This window comes from Saimiri boliviensis, chromosome 10 (assembly GCF_048565385.1).
Source record: "Saimiri boliviensis isolate mSaiBol1 chromosome 10, mSaiBol1.pri, whole genome shotgun sequence".
NCBI classification, from domain to species: domain Eukaryota; kingdom Metazoa; phylum Chordata; class Mammalia; order Primates; family Cebidae; genus Saimiri; species Saimiri boliviensis.
Genome location: NC_133458.1, coordinates 22,340,376 through 22,360,474, shown reverse-complemented (window position 1 = coordinate 22,360,474; position 20,099 = coordinate 22,340,376). Strand labels below are relative to the sequence as shown.

At 37.5% G+C, this 20,099-nt stretch overlaps 1 protein-coding gene across 1 annotated transcript in view; it reads left to right on the top strand.

Moving 5' to 3' along the window:
- AGBL3 (AGBL carboxypeptidase 3) overlaps positions 1-6,327 on the top strand; it is a 135,215-nt gene extending 128,888 nt beyond the window's left edge. The window contains 2 exon segments of the mRNA XM_074378821.1: positions 5,908-6,293; positions 6,296-6,327. Of these exon segments, the coding sequence (XP_074234922.1) occupies positions 5,908-6,293; positions 6,296-6,327 (418 nt within the window).
- Positions 6,328-20,099: the final 13,772 nt, after the last annotated feature.

Here is a 20,099-nt window from a genome sequence, read left to right as displayed (position 1 = left end):
GCTAAGGGCAGCCAGAGAGAAAGGTTGGGTTACCCACAAAGGGAAGCCCATCAGACTCACAGCAGATCTCTCAGCAGAAACCCTACAAGCCAGAAGAGAGTGGGGGCCAATATTCAACATCCTTAAAGAAAAGAACTTTCAACCCAGAATCTCATATCCAGCCAAACTAAACTTCATAAGTGAAGGAAAAATAAAAACCTTTGCGAACAGGCAAGTACTCAGAGATTTCATCACCACCAGGCCTGCTTTACAAGAGATCCTGAAAGAGGCTCTAAACATATAAAGGAACAACTAGTACCAGCCACTCCAAAAACATACCAAATAGTAAAGAGTAGCAATAAAATCCAGAATCTGCATCAACTAATGGGTAAAACAGCCAGCTAGCATCAAAATGGCAGGATAAATTCACACATAACAATATTAACCCTAAATGTAAATGGACTAAATGCCCCAATCAAAAGACACAGACTAGCAAATTGGATAAAAAGCCAAAACCCATCAAGTATGCTGTATACAGGAAACCCATCTCACACGCAAGAATGCACAAAGGCTCAAAATAAATGGATACAGGGAGATTTACCAAGCAAATGGAGAGCAAAAAAAAAAAAAAAAGCAGGAGTTGCAATTCTCGTCTCTGATAAAATAGACTTCAAAGCAACAAAGAAAAAAAGACAAAGAAGGACATTACATAATGGTAAAAGGATCAATGCAACAAGAAGAGTTAGCAATCCTAAATATATACACACCCAATACAGGAGCACCCAGATACATAAGGCAAGTTCTTAATGACTTACAAAGAGACTTAGACTCCCACACAATAGTAGTGGGTGACTTTAACACCCCATTGTCAATACTAGACAGATCAACCAAACAGAAAATTAACAAGGATATCCAGGACTTGAACTCAGACCTGGAACAAGCAAACCTAATAGACATTTACAGAACTCTCCACCCCAAATCCATAGAATATACATTCTTCTCAGCACCACATCGCACCTACTCTAAAACTGACCACATAATTGGAAGCAAATCACTCCTCAGCAAATGCAAAAGAATGGAAATCATAACAAACAGTCTCTCAGACCACAGTGCAATCAAGTTAGAACTCAGAATGCAGAAACTAACTCAAAACCGCACAGCTTCATGGAAACTGAAGAACTGGCTCTTGAATGTTGACTGGATAAAGGATGAAATGAAGGCAGAAATAAAGATGTTCTTTGAAACCAACGAGAATGAAGACACAACATCCAGAATCTCTGGAACACATTTAAAGCAGTCTCTAGAGGAAAATATATAGCAATAAGTGTCCACATGAGAAGCAAGGAGAGATCTAAAATTGATACCCTAGCATCAAAATTGAAAGAGCCAGAGGAGCAAGATCAACAAAACTCGAAACCTAGCAGAAGACAAGAAATAACTAAGATCAGAGCAGAACTGAAGGAGATAGAAACACAAAAAACCCTTCAAAAAATCAATAAATCCAGGAGCTGGTTTTTTGAAAAGATCAACAAAATAGACCACTAGCCAGATTAATAAAAAAGAAATGAGAGAATAACCAAATTGATGCAATAAAAAATGATAAAGGGGATATCACCACAGATTCCACAGAAATTCAAACCATCATCAGAGATTATTACAAACAACTCTATGCACATAAACTGGAAGAAATGGATAAATTCCTGGACACTTGCATCCTCCCAAGCCTAAACCAGGAAGAAGTTGAAACCCTGAAGAGACCAATAACGAGGTCTAAAGTTGAGGCAGCAATTAAGAGCCTACCACCCCAAAAAAGCCCAGGTCCAGATGGGTTCACAGCCGAATTCTACCAGACATAAAAAGAGGAGCTGGTACCATTTCTTCTGAAACTATTCCAAATAATCCAAAAAGAGAGAATCCTTCCTAAATCATTTTATGAGACCAACATCATCCTGATACCAAAACCTGGCAGAAACTCAACAAGAAAAGAAAATTTCAGGCCAATATCCATGATGAACATAGATGCAAAAATCTTCAATCAAATACTGGCAAGCTGACTGCAACAGCACATCAAAAAGCTTATCCACAATGATCAAGTAGGCTTCATCTTGGGGATGCAAGGCTGGTTCAACATACGCAAGTCTATAAACATAATTCACCACATAAACAGAACCAAAGACAAAAACCACATGATTATCTCAATTGATGCAGAGGTGGCCTTTGACAAAATTCAACAGCGCTTTATGCTAAAAACCCTCAATAAACTAGGTATTGATGGAACGTATCTCAAAATAATAAAAGCTATTTATGACAAACCAACAGCCAATATCATACTGAATGGGCAAAAACTGGAAGCATTCCCTTTGAAATCTGGCAGTAGACAAGGATGCCCTCTCTCACCACTCCTATTCAATATAGTATTGGAACTTCTAGCCAGAGCAATCAGGCAAGAAAAAAGAAATAAAGGGTATTCAAATAGGAAAAGAGAAAGTCAAATTGTCTCTATTTGCAGACGACATGATTGTATATCTAGAAGACCCCACTGTCTCAGCCCGAAATCTCCTGAAACTGATAAGCAACTTCAGCAAAGTCTCAGGATACAAAATCAGTGTGCAAAAATCGGAAGCATTCCTATACACCAATAACAGACTTAAAGAGAGCCAAATCAAGAACAAACTGCCATTCATAATTGCTACAAAGAGAATAAAATACCTAGGAATACAACTAACAAGGAACGTAAAGGACCTCTTCAAGGAGAACTACAAGCCACTGCTCAACGAAATAAGAGAGGACACAAACAGGTGGAGAAACATTCCATGTTCATGGTTAGGAAGAATCAATATCGTGAAAATGGCCATACTGCCCAAAGTAATCTACAGATTCAATGCTATCCCCATCAACTTATCAATGACCTTCTTCACAGAACTGGAAAAAAAATACCTTAAACTTCATATGGAACCAAAAGAGAGCCCGCATAGCCAAATCAATTCTAAGCAAAAAGAACAAAGTGAGAGGCATCACACTGCCAGACTTCAAACTATACTACAAGGCTACAGTAATAAAAACAGCATGGTACTGGGACCAAAACAGAGATATAAACCAATGGAACCGAATGGAGGCCTCAGAGGCAACACAACATATCTACAACCATCCAATCTTTGACAAACTTGACAAAAACAAGCAATGGGGAAAGGAGTCCCTGTTTAATAAATGGTGTTGGGAAAACTGGCTAGCCATGTGCAGAAAGCAGAAACTGGACCCCTTCCTGACACCTTACACTAAAATGAACTCCAGATGGATTAAAGACTTAAACATAAGACCTAACACCATAAAAACCCTAGAAGAAAATCTAGGCAAAACCATTCAGGACATAGGCATAGGCAAGGACTTCATAACCAAAACACCAAAAGCATTGACAACAAAAGCCAAAACAGACAAATGGGACCTAATCAAACTCCACAGCTTCTGCACGGCAAAAGAAACAGTCATTAGAGTGAATCAGCAACCAACAGAATGGGAAAAAGTTTTTGCAGTCTACCCATCTAACAAAGGGCTAATATCCAGAATTTACAAAGAACTAAAACAGATTTAGAAGAAAAAAACAAACAAGCCCATTCAAAAGTGGGCAAAGGATATGAACAGACACTTTGCAAAAGAAGACATACATAAGGCCAACAAACATAAGAAAAAATGCTCATCATCACTGGCCATTAGAGAAATGCAAATCAAAACTACATTGAGATACCATCTCACGCCAGTTAGAATGGCAATCATTAAAAAATCTGGAGACAACAGATGCTGGAGAGGATGTACACTGTTGGTGGGAGTGTAAATTAGTTCAAGCATTGTGGAAGACAGTGTGACAATTCCTTAGGGACCTTGAAATAGAAATTCCATTTGACCCAGCAATCCCATTACTGGGTATATATCCAAAGGATTATAAATCATTCTACTATAAGGACACACACACACAAATGTTCATGGCAGCACTGTTTACAATAGCAAAGACCTGGAACCAACCCAAATGCCCATTGATGATAGACTAGACAGGGGAAATGTGGCACGTATACACCATGGAGTAGTATGCAGCCATCAAAAACGCTGAATTCCTGTCCTTTGTAGGAACATGGATGAACCTGGAAACCGTCATTCTCAGCAAACTGACGCAAGAGCAGAAAATCAAACACTGCATGTTCTCACTCATAGGTGGTTGTTGAACAATGAGAACACATGGACACAGGGAAGGAAGCATCACACACTGGGGTCTGTTGGAGGGGAATAGGGGAGGGACAGTGCAGGGTGGGGAGTTGGGGAGAGATAGCATGGGGAGAAACGCCAGATATAGGTGATGGGGAGGAAGGCAGCAAATCACACTGCCATGTGCGAATCTATGCAACAATCTTGCATGTTCTTCACATGTACCCCAAAACCTAAAACGCAATTAAAAAAATAAAAAAATAAAAAATAATTTAAAAAAAAGGTGTCAGTTCTTCCCAGATTAATATGCAAGTTCAACACAATGTTTATCAAAATCCCAGCAAGATCTTTTGTATATACAGACAAGATGATTCCAGAATTTACCTGCGGATGCACTAAAATAGCAAAAAAAATTTTGACAAGAAGGATAAAGTGGGAGAGATCAGTCTATCTGATTTAAAAAACTTTAATATCTCTAGAGTAATCAAGACAGTAGTATTAGAGGAGATATAAACATATATATCAGTGGAACTGAGGCGAGAAGCAAGAAATAGACCACATAAATATGCTCCACTGATTTTGATAGGGAATTCAAGAGCAATTCAACGGAGAAAAAAGAGCCTTTCAACAAATGGTGCTGGAGCAATTGGATATCCATAGGCTAAAAAAAAATGAATCTTAAACTTACATCTTATACAAAAATTAACTCACAAAAAAACCTGTGTGTATAACTATTTGTAATAGCCATAAACTGGAAATAATCTAGATGTCCTTGAATGAATGACTTATTAAGCAATCCATGGTACGTTCATGTCCCAGACTCAGCAATTATAATAGAATGAACTGCTGATATACAAAATATGGATGAATCTCCAGACAATTACTCTGAGTTAAAAAAAAAAAAAAACGAAAAGCCGATCCCAGAAGGTTACAGATGATTCCTTTATGTAACATTCTTTAAATAACAAAATCATATAACTTGATAACAGATTAATGATTGCCAGGAATTAAGGAGGGAAGCAGGTACTATAAGAGGGCAACATGAGGGCAGTGTTCTCTATCTTGACTACATCAGTGTCAATATCCTGACTGCAATATTGTTCTATGGTTTTGCAAGCTATTTTGGGGAACTGGGAGTTCATGGGATCTCTCTGTATTACTTCTCCCAAATGCAGGTAAGTCTACAGTTATCTCAAAATTTAAAAGTTTAATTAAAAATAAAGCTGATATTCTATGTTTAAAAAATAGAATGCTTAAAAAACAGAGAATTTAAGTGGCTGCAATTATTAATTTGCAAATGCTTCCCTCTCTCAGACTCGCATCGATTTTTTTACTGGTTATAGAAAAGAAAACTCATAGCATATATACTGAATCTATTCTAATAGAATAAACACAACAGATCTTTAGAGCCAACAGCTACTTTACTTTTTAGTGACCATCCACTTCAACTAGATAGATAGGTAAGGAGCTGGGGCCAGAGTGGCTATTATACTAGGAAGGCTGAGGTCAGAGTAGGTATCCAAATAAACATATCCTCTAAGCATTTAGAAATACAGGATTGGAGTAGTGCTAAAAAAAAAAAAAATCAGAGATGAAGACTTATAAATGATGGTAAAAGTCTTGGGAATGAACTTACTAAAAAGAAAAAATATTATTTATACTATGACAATATACCTAGGACTACAAAGTAGGTACATGATGGACAAAAATTCACATATTTCATTTCTTTTCTAGACTAAATCCGGCAACTTGCAAAAATATAAAGAAATATAGCACATCTTGGATAGCACCCAGAAATCAACCTTTTATAATCCAAGGGGATGTTATGGCAAACTCTTCAGAATGGGTCCAGTCTAAGCCCCACAGGCCATTTGAAAGTTTATCACCTCTCAAAGTGCCCAAGAAGAATAAACATTCTCAAATCTGGGCCATAAAGAATGAAGACATAAAACCTCTCAGCAGCAAATGGGAGACTGCTTCTTCAAGCTTTGAAATAAATGCAAATGTTCTAAAATATAAGAGTCTTCAAGCTGAAGAAACTAACCAGCAAAACTCTAAGCATACAACCCTCCATCTAACTAGAAGTAAGGATGAGCAAGCCAATAAGAATGATGGACAACCACCTTATATCTGAGGTTCCAAAGGGAGAGTTAATCTAGCTTTATGCTGCTCTGAGAACTGTGAATGAAAGATAACATATGCTTAAGTAGTAAAAAGAAAAAAGGAAAGCCCTCCCCTTCCCCTTTCCCTGTCCCTTCCCTACACATGCATATGCATAAACCACAAATTTTAGATATCCTATTTTCTGTAGTGGAGACATCTTTCAGAGACTTAAAAAGAAATCCAGGGAAAATATGGAAAAAATTTTAAACATATATTTATATTTATTTTTTAACAACATGGAAAAATATCTCTGAAGTTTTGATTTCTTCCAAAACTACTTATGCATTCAACACCAAAATTTGACACCTAAGGACTCAGGGCAGGGATGATATGTAATATGTCATTGATTTTAACCTCCCTACTAGACACTTTAATGAATCAGTCAACAAACATCATTTCCTGATTTTCTGTCATATCATTGGTGTGCTAGGAACCATTTATCTCCCCTAGGAGATTATCAAATAATTGTACCGATAAAACATACATGAATAAAATGATTACAGAATAAGATAAAGTGTTAAGTTGTGCACTTTCAATGATTAGAAGAAATACTGTATATTAAAAGTTGCTAGTTGCACAAAGCAGAAGTGTGGCACAAAATGCATAAACTGCACCGAAATGCATAGACTATGGTTTAAAATAGTCATTTTATTTCTCAAAATGTGGCAAAGGTGTAAAGAGGTACAGTTTCCTTTACAGTGAATGAGTTTACATCTCCAGCCATTTATTCATGTGGACACTGGAATAAGTCTAGCACCTCGGTCTGGGCAGTGAGCACTGGAAGGGATTTGTGAAGGACACACAGAGGAGCAGGTATGTCAGGCAGAAGAGTCAAGATGGATGTGGTAAGTAAGAAAACAGCATCAAGCAGCCTCGAGTCATGGGTCAACATTGGCATCCATTAGAAAATGAGGCTAAGCAGAAGGAGGGTCAGGTAGGTGAGGTATGCTAAAAATACTGGCCACAGCCTAATTACAGCTGGGTGGAACAATGAAGATCTGGGGTTGAGTAATCTACTCTCAGTATTTCTAGTAGCTAACGAGTTTTCAAGGAGAGCCCATTGCACTATTAAAAGAGTAACTAATTATGTTTTAAAGGACCATGACTGTTGATTTCCTCAGGAATCTTTAACATCTAATAGAAAATAACTATCTTCTGAACACATGAGCTGGTGCTTTGGAGGCAAGTCTCCTGGTTCTCAAAGAGTCCCCCAACTTTTGGTCTAAAATTCTCATCCTCAGTGATTACCCTGGGCAAGAGCAAAAGTCTACTTGCTTTGGGATGCCCTCTGCCCGGTGGGTGCTCAAGCTTGGATAGGTTAATGTTCTGGATCATAGCATCTATTGTAGCTGACTTCAGGATAGAGTAAGAGTTCTCAAAATTCAGTTGGACCTTATCCACATAGATCAGGACAAAAGCCTAAACTCTGGGAAAATATTTATTTTTAATTCAATGAAATGTCATTTGAATCTTCAGTTGTCTAAGAGTTTGAAATTGTAAACTCTGGAATTTATTGTCTTTGTGGATGACCAAAAAAAGGTGATAAGCCAGTTTCCTGGAAGATTTAGGGATGCAGAGATACCACCTAAACAATTTTGCCTTGATCCATAATTGCATTCCTTGTATTTGATACAAATATAAGATGCTTTACCCAAAGTAGGAGGATTGGCAGTCCACTTCCTCACTCTGCTACAATACTTTCAGTTTTCTGAGCATGCCACTCTCTCATAAAAGCCATTCATTCTCTTGGCCCAGTATCTCCTCCACCTGGCAGCTCCTATTTCTTTAAGATTCAACTCAACTGCTACTTTCTCTGACAAAACTTCAATGTATTTCCATAGAAATTTAAAACAACTGTGATTAATATGTTGACAGTTCTAATGGGAAAAGTGGACAACATAAAAGAACAGATGGCTTATATAAGCAGAGAAACCGAAACTAAGAAACAACAACAAAAAAAATACTAGAAATCAAAAACACTGTAACAGAATGAATGATGGACTACTCATCAGGTTAGACAAAACTGAGGAAAGAATCAGTATGCTTGAAACAGTGTCAATAGAAACTAGCAAAACTTAATTGCAAAGAAAAAAAGAATGAAAAATCCAGAATATCCAAAAACTGCAGGACAATTTTAAAAGGGATGTAGCATGTGTAATGGGAATATCAGAAGTAAAAGAAAAAAGGAACATAAGAAACATTGAGGCAATAGTGACTGAGAATTTCCCAAAATTAATGACACCAAACCACAGATCCAGAAAGCTCACAGAATACCAGGAAGGATTAAATACCAAAAAAATCAAAGACCAAGAAAAAAATACTGAAAAAAGCCGCCAGAGGGGGGAAAAAAAAAAAACCACCTTATGTATAGATAACGTGTATCCCTTATAAGGGATAAGAATTACATCAGACATCTCTTCAGAAACCATGCAAGAAAAAAAGAGAGTGGAGTGAAATATTTAAAGGGTTTAAAGAACCACTGTCTCAGCTCAGGGTGCTGTAACAAAAGACCATAAACTAGGCTGCCTAATGAAACAACAGAAATTTATCTCAGTTCTGAGGCTGGGAAGTCCAAGATCAAGATGCGAACAGATCCAGTGTCTGGTAAGGGCAGTCATCTTGGTTTTCAGGTGGCCCTCTTGTTGTATCCTCACATGGCAGGGAGAGATCATCTCATGTCTCTTTTTATGAATGCACTAATTCATTCATGAAGGCTTAACTTTCATAACCTATTACCACCCAAAGGTCCTATCTTCTAATTCTATTACACTAGTGGTTAGGATGGCAACATATGAAATTTGGGGGATGCAACATCAGATCATAACAACCATTGATTATAATTCCGTATCCAGTGAAATTGTCCTCCAAAAGTGAAAGAGAAATGGAAATTTTCAGAAAACCAAAATCGTGGGAATTTGTCACCTTTAGACCTGCTTTTTCTTTAACATTAAAACAAATTCTTTAGGGAGGAAGAAAAGTATATAGGTCAGAAATTCTGGCCTACGTAAAGAAAGGAAAAGCAATAGAAAAGGAATAAATGAAGGTAAAATAAAATATTTTATTTTTCTTAATTGACTTAACAGATAATGGTTTGTTCAAAACAATAATAATGTATTCAGAGCCTATTAATAAGTGAAATGAATAGCAGCAATGTTATATGGAACAAGAGAGAATTAGGAATACCCTGTTATAAAATACTTGTACTACCAAAGAAGTGAGTGGTATAGTGTCATTTGAAAGAGGATTAGATTCACTGTAAACATATCCTGTAAATTCAAGGGTAAAAAAGAAATATAACTGATATACTAACACAGAAAAAAACTGAATCATACAAAATATTCCATTAAAATGAAAGGAGGTAGAAAACAAGTGGAAGACAAAATAACAAAAAACAAAGGTAATGAATAGAAAACAGTAACAAATATGGTAGATATTAATTCAGCTATTTCAATAATCACATTAAAAGCCAATGGTCTAAATACATCAGTTATAAGACAGGAGACTTTTAGAATGGATAAAAAGATAGGATCCAATATGACTCGTATGTTGTAAAGAGATTTTTTTTTCTAACTTTTATTTTAGGTTCAGTGACATATGTGCAGATTTGTTACATGGGTAAATTGCATGTCATGTGCATTTGGTGTACAGATTATTTCATCACTTATGTAATAAGCACAGTACACAATAGGTAATTTTTTGATGCCCACCCTCCTCCCACCCTTCACTCTCAAGTAGGCTTACTATCTATTGTTCCCTTCCTTGTGTCCACATGTACTCAGTGTTTAGCTCCCATTTATAAGTGAGAACATGTGGCATTTGGTTATCTGTTCCTGCATTAATTTGCTTAGGATAATGGCCTCCAGGTCCACCCATGTTGCTGCAAAGGACACTATTTCATTCTTTTATATGGCTATATAGTATTCCATAGTATATATGTACCACATTTTCTTTTTTCAGTCCACCATTGATGGGCATCAAGGTTAATTCTATGTCTTTGCTACTGTGAATAGTGCTGCATTGAACATATACATGCATATGTCTTTATGGTAGAACAATTTATATTCCTCCAGGTATATACTGCATAATGGGATTGATAGGTCAAATGACAGTTACGTTTTAAGTTCTTTGATAAATCTTCAAACTGCTTTCCATAGTGACTGAACTAATGCATATTCCCACCAACAGTGTGTAAGCATTTCCTTTTCTCTTCAAACTCACTGTTTTTTTTTTTTACTTTAACAATAGCCATTCTGACTATTGTGAGAGGGTACCTAATTGTGATTTTGATTTGCATTTATCTAATCATTAGTGATGTTGAGAATTTTTTCATATGCCTATTGGCCATGTGTATGTCTTCTTTTGAGAAGTGTCTGTTCGTGTCCTTTGACCTTTTTTATGGGTTTATTTTTTGCTTGTTTTTTATAGATTCTCAATATTAGATCTTTCTTGGATGCATAGTTCGCAAATATTTTCTTCCCTTCTATAGGCTGTTTACTCTGCTGAAAGTTTCTTTTGCTGTGCAGAAGCTCTTTAGTTTAATTAGGTCCCACTTGCAATTTTCGTTTTTGTTGCAGTTGCTTTTGTAGTTCAACATGAAATATTTGCTAGAGCCTAGGGAAAGTTTCTTTTGCTGTGCAGAAGCTCTTTAGTTTAATTAGGTCCCACTTGCAATTTTCGTTTTTGTTGCAGTTGCTTTTGTAGTCTTCAACATGAAATATTTGCTAGAGCCTATGTCCAAAATGGTATTTTCTGGGTTTTCTTCTATGGTTTTCATAGTTTAAGGTTTTACATTTAAGTCTTTAATCCATCTTGAGTTGATATTTTGTATATGATGAAAGGAAGGGGCCCAGTTGCGATCTTCTGCATATGACTAGCCATTTATTCCAGCACCATTGTTGGAATAGGGTGCTCTTTTTCCATTGCTTGTGATTGTCTGCTTTGTCAAAGATCAGATGGTTATAGGGTGCAACATTATTTCTGGGTTCTCTAACCTGTTCCGTTGGTCTGTAGGTATGTTTTCGTACCAGTATCTTGTTGTTTTGGTTACCATAGCCTTGCAGTATAGTTTGAAGTCAAGTAGTGTGATGCTTCCAGCTTTGTTCTTTTTGTTTAGCGTTGCTTTGGTAATTCAGGCTCTTTTTTAGATCCATATGAATTTTAGAATTGTTTTTTTCTAATTCTGTACAAAATGTTGTAGTTTGATAAGAACAGCGTTGAATCTGTACATTGTTTTGGGCAGTAAAGCCATTTTAACAATATTGATTCTTCCTATCCATGAGCATGGAATGTTTTTCAATTTATTTTGGTCATCTCTGATTTCTTTCAGCAGTGTTTTATAATTCTCATTGTAGACATCTTTCACCTCCCTGGTTAGCTGTATTCCTAGGTATTTTATTCTTTTTGTGGCTATTGTGAATGGGATTGAATTCCTGATTGGTTCTCATCTTGGACATTATTGGTGCATAAGAATGCTAGTGATTTTTGTACATTGCTTTTGTATCCTGAAACTTTGCTGAAGTTGCTTATCAGTTGCTTTTGTATCCTGAAACTCTGCTGAAGTTGCTTAAGTTGCTTGGAGCCTTTGGGCAGAGACTGTGGGGTTTTCTAGGTATAGAATCATATCATCTGCAGGGAAAGTTTGACTTCACCTCTTTTAATTTGGATGCCTTTTCTTTCTCTTGCCTAGTTGCTCTGGCTAGGACTCCCCACTACTATGTGGAGTAGCAGCGGTCCAAGTTGGCGTCCTTGTTTTGTGCCCATTCTCAATGGGAAGGCTTCCAGCTTTTGCCAATATGACGTTGGCTGTAGGTTTATCATAGATGGTTCTTATTATTTTGAAGTAGGTTGCCTTGATGCCTAGTTTGTTGAGAGTTTTTAAAAGGAAGTGATGTGGAATTTTATCAAAACCCTTTTCTGCATCTATTGAGATGATGAATAGATGCAGAAAACATTGTTTATAGTTCTGTCTATGTGATGAATCACATTTATTGATTTGTGTATGTTGAACCAACCTTGCATCCATCTTGAACGTGGTGGATTACCTTGCAATGTGCTGCTGGATTTGGTTTGCTAGTATTTTGTTGAGAATTTTTTCATCCATGTTCATTAAGGATATTGGCCTGAAGTTTTCTTTTTTTCATTGTGCTCTGCCAGGTTTTGGTGTCAGGCTGATGTTCACCTTATAGACTGAGTTAGAGAGGAGTCCCTCCTCCTCCTCAATTTTTTAGGATAATTTCAGTTGGGTTGGTACCAGTTTTCTTTACATGTCTGGTAGAATTCAGCAATGAATCTGTATGGTTCAGGGCTTTTTCTGGATGGTAGGTTTCTATTACTGATTCAATTTCAGAACTTGTTGTAGTATGTTCAAGATTGCACTTTCTTCCTGGTTCAGTCTTGGGAAGTGGTATGTTTCCAGGAATTTACCCATTTATTTTAGGTTTTCTAGTTTGTATGCATACAGGCATTCATAATTGTCTCTGAGGGTTCCTTGTACTTCCGTGGGATCAGTGGTAATGTCCCCTCTGTCATTTCCAATTGTGTTTATTTGGATCTTCTCTATTGCTTCATTAGTCTAGCTAGTGATCTATCAATCTATTTATTCTTTCAAAAAAAAAAAAAAACAAATTTTGGTTTTGTTGATTTTTTGTATGGTTTTTTTGTGTCTCAGTTTCATTCAGTTCAGCTCTGATTGTGCTTATTTCTTTTCTTCTTCTAGCTTTGGGGTTGGTTTGCTCTTGTTTTTGTAGTTCCTCTAGGTGTGTGTTACATTGCTAATTTGAGATCTTTCTTTTGGATGTTGGCATTTAGTGCAACAAACTTTACTCGCAATCCTGCTTTAGCTGTCTCCCAGACATTCTCATTGTTGTATATGTGTTTTCATTAGTTTCAAAGAATTTCTTGATTTCTGCCTTAATTTCATTGTTTACCCATAAGTCATTCAGGAGCAGATTGTTTAATGTCCATGTAATTGTATGGTTTAGAGAAATCTTGGCATTGATTTCTATTTTTATTGTGCTCTAGTCTGAAAGAGTGGTTGGTATGATTTCATTTTTTCTTTAATTTCTGAGAATTGCTTTATAGCCCAGCATGCAGTTGATCTTAGAGTATGTGCCATGTGCAAATGAGAAGAATGTATATTCTGTTGTTGTTAAGTGGAGTGTTCTGTAGGTATCTGTTAGGCCCATTTGGTCAAATGTCAAGTGTAGTTCCACAATATCTTTGTTAGTTTTCTGCCTCAGTGATATGTTTAATACTGGAATGCATCACGACATTAAAAGAATAAGTTGACTTGCTTGATATGCACAAAGATTGAGGTCTGCAGCTGCAGTTGCCCACTATTTCAGACAGACAATTTATCTCATAAATGGATAATGTAAACTTAATGGTATCAATACATACAGTACAGTTCTTTCCATGTATCTGCCTTTCTTATGATTTTCTTAATAACAGTTTCTTTAGTTAGTTTATTGTAATATGGTATGTAATACATATACAAAATATACATTATCAGCTGTTTGTTATTCATAAGGCTTCTGATCAACAATAGGCTATTAAGTTTTGGGGTTTCAAAAGTTATATGCCAATTTTCTTCTGTATGAGGGGGTAGTGCCTCTAATTCCTGTGTGGCTCAACAGTCACCTGTTTTTGTTCACAGATACCATGATTGGCTTTGTAGAAAATGCAAGGAAATCAATAACAACAACAACAACAAAAACTGGGAGTAATAAGTGATAATATCAAGATTGCAAGACACTAGGTTAATATACAAAAGTTAATTGTTTTCTTATATGCCAGCAATGAACAATAGGAGTTTGAAATTAAACGCACATTACCATTGACATTAGCACCAAAAAAGAAAAAGGAAATACTTAAGTATATGTCAAGATATATGGGGAAGACTATAAAACTCTGATTTAAAAAAATAATAATAAAGAATAACTAAATAAATGGAAAGATAGTACATGTTCATAGATAGGAAGACCCAATATTGTCAAGATGTCAGTTCTTTCCAACTTGATCTATAGATCAATCCCAATTAAAAATACCAGCCAGTTATTTTGTGGACAGAAACAAACTAATTCTAAAGTTCATATAGAGAGGCAATAAGACCCAGAATAGCCAACACAGTACTGACGAAGAACAAAGTTGGAAGACTGACATGACACGCCTTTAAGACTTACTACACGGTGTGGTGGCTCATACTGGTAATCCCAGGACTTCGAGAAGCCAAGTCAGAATGTTCACTTGAGGCCAGGAGCTTAAAATCAGCCTGGGCAACTAGTAAGATGCTGTTTCTACAAAAATAAATAAAAAGAAAATTCTAAAAATGGACTTACTATAGAGGTACAATAATCAATACAGCATGTTATTGGCAAAAGGACAGATCAATGAACAGAATAGAGAGACCAGAAAAAGATCCATATAAATATAGTCAACTCATCTTTAACAAAGGAGCAAAGGCAATACAATAGAACAAAGTCCTTTGAACAAATCGTGCTGGAACAACTGGACATCCACATACTGCAAAAACAAACAGATGGATAAACAAACAAATAAATCCAGACACAGACCTTACTGCCTTCACAAAAATTGACTCAAAATGGATCATAGACCTAAATGTAAAATGCAATACTATAAATCTAGAAGATAACATAGGAAAAAACTAGATGACCTTGGGTACGTGTAGAAATTACATGAGAAATCTTTGTACCTTCCTCTCAATTTTCCTGTGAACCTTAAACTACTCTAAGAAATGAAGTGTTTAATATAGAGGTGTTTTTAAGAAACAATGGGCAGAGATCCAGCTCTAAAACAGCACCCTGACAGCTTCTCACACACTTCCCAGTGGGGGGCTGAGGGAGAACCTGGTAGAAATCATTTTTAGAAAAACCCACTTAAAGTCTCTGAAAATTGTCTTAAAGACATACATCAAATAAAGACACATTTATTCAAGAAAATTTACTAAATTCCTGTAAGAAAAGTGAGAGTCTGTGGTACTTAGTCATGGCCCATTCCTTTCCTTCCCCTATGTTTCAGCAGAAGGGAAACTCTACTGTGGGAGGATATGGCCAAGAACACTGGGATCACAGTCCCTCCAGCTCCCAGTCAAGGGCTATGGTATCTCCCCTAGGAGGAGAAGGCTGCCAGAGTTTCTCACCTCCCTACCTCTGCACAGCAGAGACAACATTTGAGATCACTGTGACCAAGAGGTCAGGGACTCCCTTCCTCCACTCAACTATAAGGCAAAGATTCTGTGGGCTGGAAATACTGGATTCCTGGTCACCTTTTCTCCAGCTACTTCATAGGGTGGAGGTTCCATGCCAGGAAAATCCAGTTGAAGTTGAAAAGACCAGAGGCCACTACCCCACTCAGCACCATGCCCAAAAAGCAGATGGATCACTCCAGAAGAAGCAAGCCACTGTCACCAACCCCAACTCCAGAGCAGTGGCTCAGATATGTTGCTGCCCAGGGGAGAGTCATGCCTTATGAACAAAGAGCTCTGAAGCTGTCCTCAAGTAAACTGACTTATTTGGAACAGTGTGGGAAAGTTCAAGGTTAAGGGTACTGCCAAAAACAATGGTAATTTTGATGGTAGGCAATTAAGAGGAAATGAGAAGTTTGATAAAAGCAACAAGCTCAACTATAGTCCAGCTAGATTGCCAGAGAACCAGTGAAAGAGACTGTAAAAAGTAACCCTCTTGGAGTGAAAACAAGAGAAAAGGGAAGATAAAGAATAAGAAAGAGGCCAGGCGCAGTTGCTCATCCCTGTAATCCCAGCACTCTGGGAGGCCAAGGCAGGTGAATCACTTGAGCCCAGGAGTGTCAGATCAGCCTGGGCAACAGGGCAAAACCCTATCTCTTAAAAAAAAAAAAATAATACAAAATGTAGCCAGGCATACTGGTGCGCACCTGTAGTCCCAGCTACTCAGGAGGCTGAGGTGGAAGGATCTCCTGTGCACCAGAGGCTGAGGGTACATCGAGCCATGATCATGCCACTGCACTCCAGCCTAGGAGACAGAGAGACCCTGTTTCAAAAGAGACAAAAAAAAAAAAAAAAAAAAAAAAAAAAAGAACAACAAAGAAATATTTTAGACCTCCAGTTAAAAATGGCAAACTGGATATACATTTGATTTTGCATCCTCTTAAAACCACCAAAATAATTTATTTTTTAAGGCATAAAGCTGAAAGGATGACAAGAGAGGAGACCCTTTTGGAGGCTAGGAAGCAGAACAAATGTAAACTTCTCAACAAAACAAGAAAGCTAGATATAATGGGACAAAACCTTCAAAATTATAAAGGAAAATTATTTTCAACTAAAATTTTATACTCAGACTAAATATGATCATATTTGAATAGGTCAAGTTAGAATTAAGATGTTTTCAGTTTTGTAAGTTCTCAAAAAATTATCTTCAGTGTACCTATTTCTCAGGAAGTTACTGGATATTTACTTTCCCAGAACTGGACAAATTGAGAAAGAGAAATGCCTTTGATGCAGGAAGTAGAACCAACCTAGGACAGATGCAAAGGGAATCCCCAGCATGGTGACAATGTGACAATCCAGGACAACAGCTGTCTGTGATGTCAAGCCAGACCAGGGCAGGCTGGAAGGTCCTGAAAAGCCTTTCTCAGAAAGATACAGAATCCCTGATGCAGATATATTTATTCATAGAAGATTTGATAAAGATTTGAGGGTTGGATTAGTATAAAGTAATAGGAAACCAAGCAAACAAACTTTATTAAAAAGGCAATTATCTTCGGAGAAGACCAAAAGTTATGCAGAATAAGAAAAGTAATCAATTTTCTACATGGCTCCGCTGCTGTAAATGGTATTTACAGGCATACCTCGGAGATACATTGCAGGTTCCATTCCAGGCCACTGCAATAAAGTAAGTATTACAGAAAAGCAAATCACATGAATTTTTGGTTTCTTAGTGCATATAAAAGTTATGTTTACACTATAAGGTAGCCTATTTAGTGCATAATACTCTTATGTCTAAGAAAACCTAATGGGTATACCTTAATTTAGAAATACTTTGTTGCTAAATAATGCTAATGATCATCTGAGCCTTTGCATTCACAACGTAAGGCCTAACATTCAGCCTATCTGCTTTCACAGTGCCTTCCTCTCTAAGCTTAGTCATTTCTAGCTTTCAAATTTAAATGAAAGACATGTGATATGACTTTTGCTTTCACTTAAACACTTATAAACCACTGTAGGGACACTAATTGGCCTCATTTTAATATTATTGTGTCTTGGGAATAGGGAAACCCAACGTGAGAGAGAGAAATGGGGAAATGTCTGGTTGGTAGAGCAGTTTGAATGATTGGCAATTAAGTTCACCGTCATACAGTGCGGTTCATGGCACCCCAAAACAATCACACTTGTAACATCAAAGATCACCATAACCAACATTATAATAATGAAAAAGTTTGAAATGTTGCAAAAGTTACCAAAATGTGGCACAGGGACATCATGTGGCACAGGAACATGAAGTGAGCAAAGGCTATTGAAACAATGATGCCAATAGACTTGCTCAATGCAGGGATGTCACAGATCCTCAACTTATAAAAGGTGCAGGATCCATAAAGAAAGAGACGTACAATAAAATAAAGTGTACCTGTGCAAAGTAAACACTGAATATTGATTTAAACAAAACTATAACCAGTTTGGGTAGAGGAGGAAGACAGGAAGCATACTTCAGGAACACATAGTTGGGAAGAACAAAGCTAAATCTTCACCTTCTATGGTTGGGTGTCAGTAGATTATGCCTGAAACTGAAAAATCAGCAAGTACCAATCCAAGCATGGTACTTAGAGAACTGAGGTAAATGCCTAAAGCATGAGCACAGGTGAAAGTGACTGCCTCTGAATGAGAAGAAAGGTAGAGTGTGGGACTGACGATTTCCATAACAAATTTTGAAAAACTGACTCTTTGAAAACTGGGTACATGATAACCTTGAATAAATTTCATAAATATAAACATGTTTCTATATCTTCTATATCACTTCACTTTACTCAGCAGTATTCAGTTTTCAGAGTAACTAGTTTATATTAGTATCAAAAAGTTAATTTTCTCTGTCTTAAAGGCATTAATATGGAGGCTAGACTAAATATACAGAAATTCCACTTTTAATAATAATAGCTACCATTACTACGTTCCTAGTGCTGTACTAAGCACTTATATTATCTCCAAGCCCCACAGCAGCCATGCAAAGTAGGTACTGTTTCCATTTGACAGATAAGAAATTGATGCTCAGAGAGATTAAATAATTTGCTAGTATGTAGCAGAACTCTCTGATCTCAAAGCCTCTGTTCTTCTCCTGGATCACATCGCCTCCCTCTAGAGTATGAGCTCAAAAGAACTAGGGGCAGGGGGAGGGCAATGTAGCACTTCAAAAAACTCCTTTGGGGGAAGGGCAGGGAAGCAGAAGAGAAACACCGAAGGATTCAGCAATACCACTAGGTAGCAGTCTACTCATGTAACCAAGTTTAACCCCCAGTCGAAATTTCCAGTTAGTCATGTGAGCAAGGGAAGCAATTTTTAAACTCTGGCCAGGAGCCCCAATGCTTACAAAAATAAAAGCTTTGTTCTGCTCTTATTTTGAAATAAAATAGATGTTCCAGCTGCTCCAACATGGGTCTAAACACCCTAGTGAGAATGCTGAGGACACAAAGTTTTGTGCCCAGAAAAGCCCAGTCATCATTATAAAACTGATCTCTGAAAGGGTTGGGGGGACAGATGGCATAGCTGCTTCCTAAGAGAATGAGTAGGAGGTGACCTGGGTCTGACTGCCACACTGACTGGGAGCTAGGACCATGTGATCCTGAGGAGTTTCTTCTGAACAAAATTCCGGGTTGTGTTTATCTTGCAGTTTAAATCACCGGGAGCTTCGAGAGTTCTTTGGCTACTTCTCTTTCTGGAATTATTGTGTGATATAATCAAGACATTTACCTGGCTCTTTAAATCAGTGTGGGTAAAGAATTCATGATGATGGACAATAAAAAGTTGTTTACATTTACCTCATTTCTGAAAAGTCATGGGCCACTGGCAAGTTAAGAAACGAAAGTGAAATCAGCTGATAGTGACATCAGTCAGAACAAATGTACCAAAGTTCAGAGAGTTGTTTACTAGGCACGACAGCAAATGCAAGGGGGCACCAGCTCAGGACTGCAACTGCCTGCCATTTCGCTTCCATTCCTCCTTTCTGGAGTCGGACATTAGAAAGCCAGGGAGAAGGAAGATTCAAACAACCAACCCTGATTTCCTGCTCCTCCTTTTCATGAGTGCTCCTGTGGGCTCTGTACCTCCTTTCTGTAAGTACCGATCCTGCAAGCATCACAGCTTACCCAGACATCTACTACCTTGTAAGACAATTTTGTTTTCTTCTCAGATGTTTCTCATTCCGGCAATCCGCATAGGGGAACTCACTGGCTGTTCCGTGTCTGTGACCTTCCCTCCCTCACGCCTGTAAACTCTACCCACCTTTACTCTCTGCTCTCCTTCCTTCCATTCCTCAGCATCAACCTAAGTAGCTCTGGCCTCAAAGATGATGAAAGTAAGGCCAGTATAACTGGTTAGAAGGATGCAGGGCTGACCACGCACAGCAGGGTCTTGCACGCAGCATGTACAAGGACATGGCTGTGGCTTGTGCTATACACTGTTCATCAGAAACAGGCAAACAAAAGCAGGTCACTGACCAGCACTAACGAAACCACTATTCAAAGGTAGTTATGAAAACACCATAAAACGTTAAGATACACAC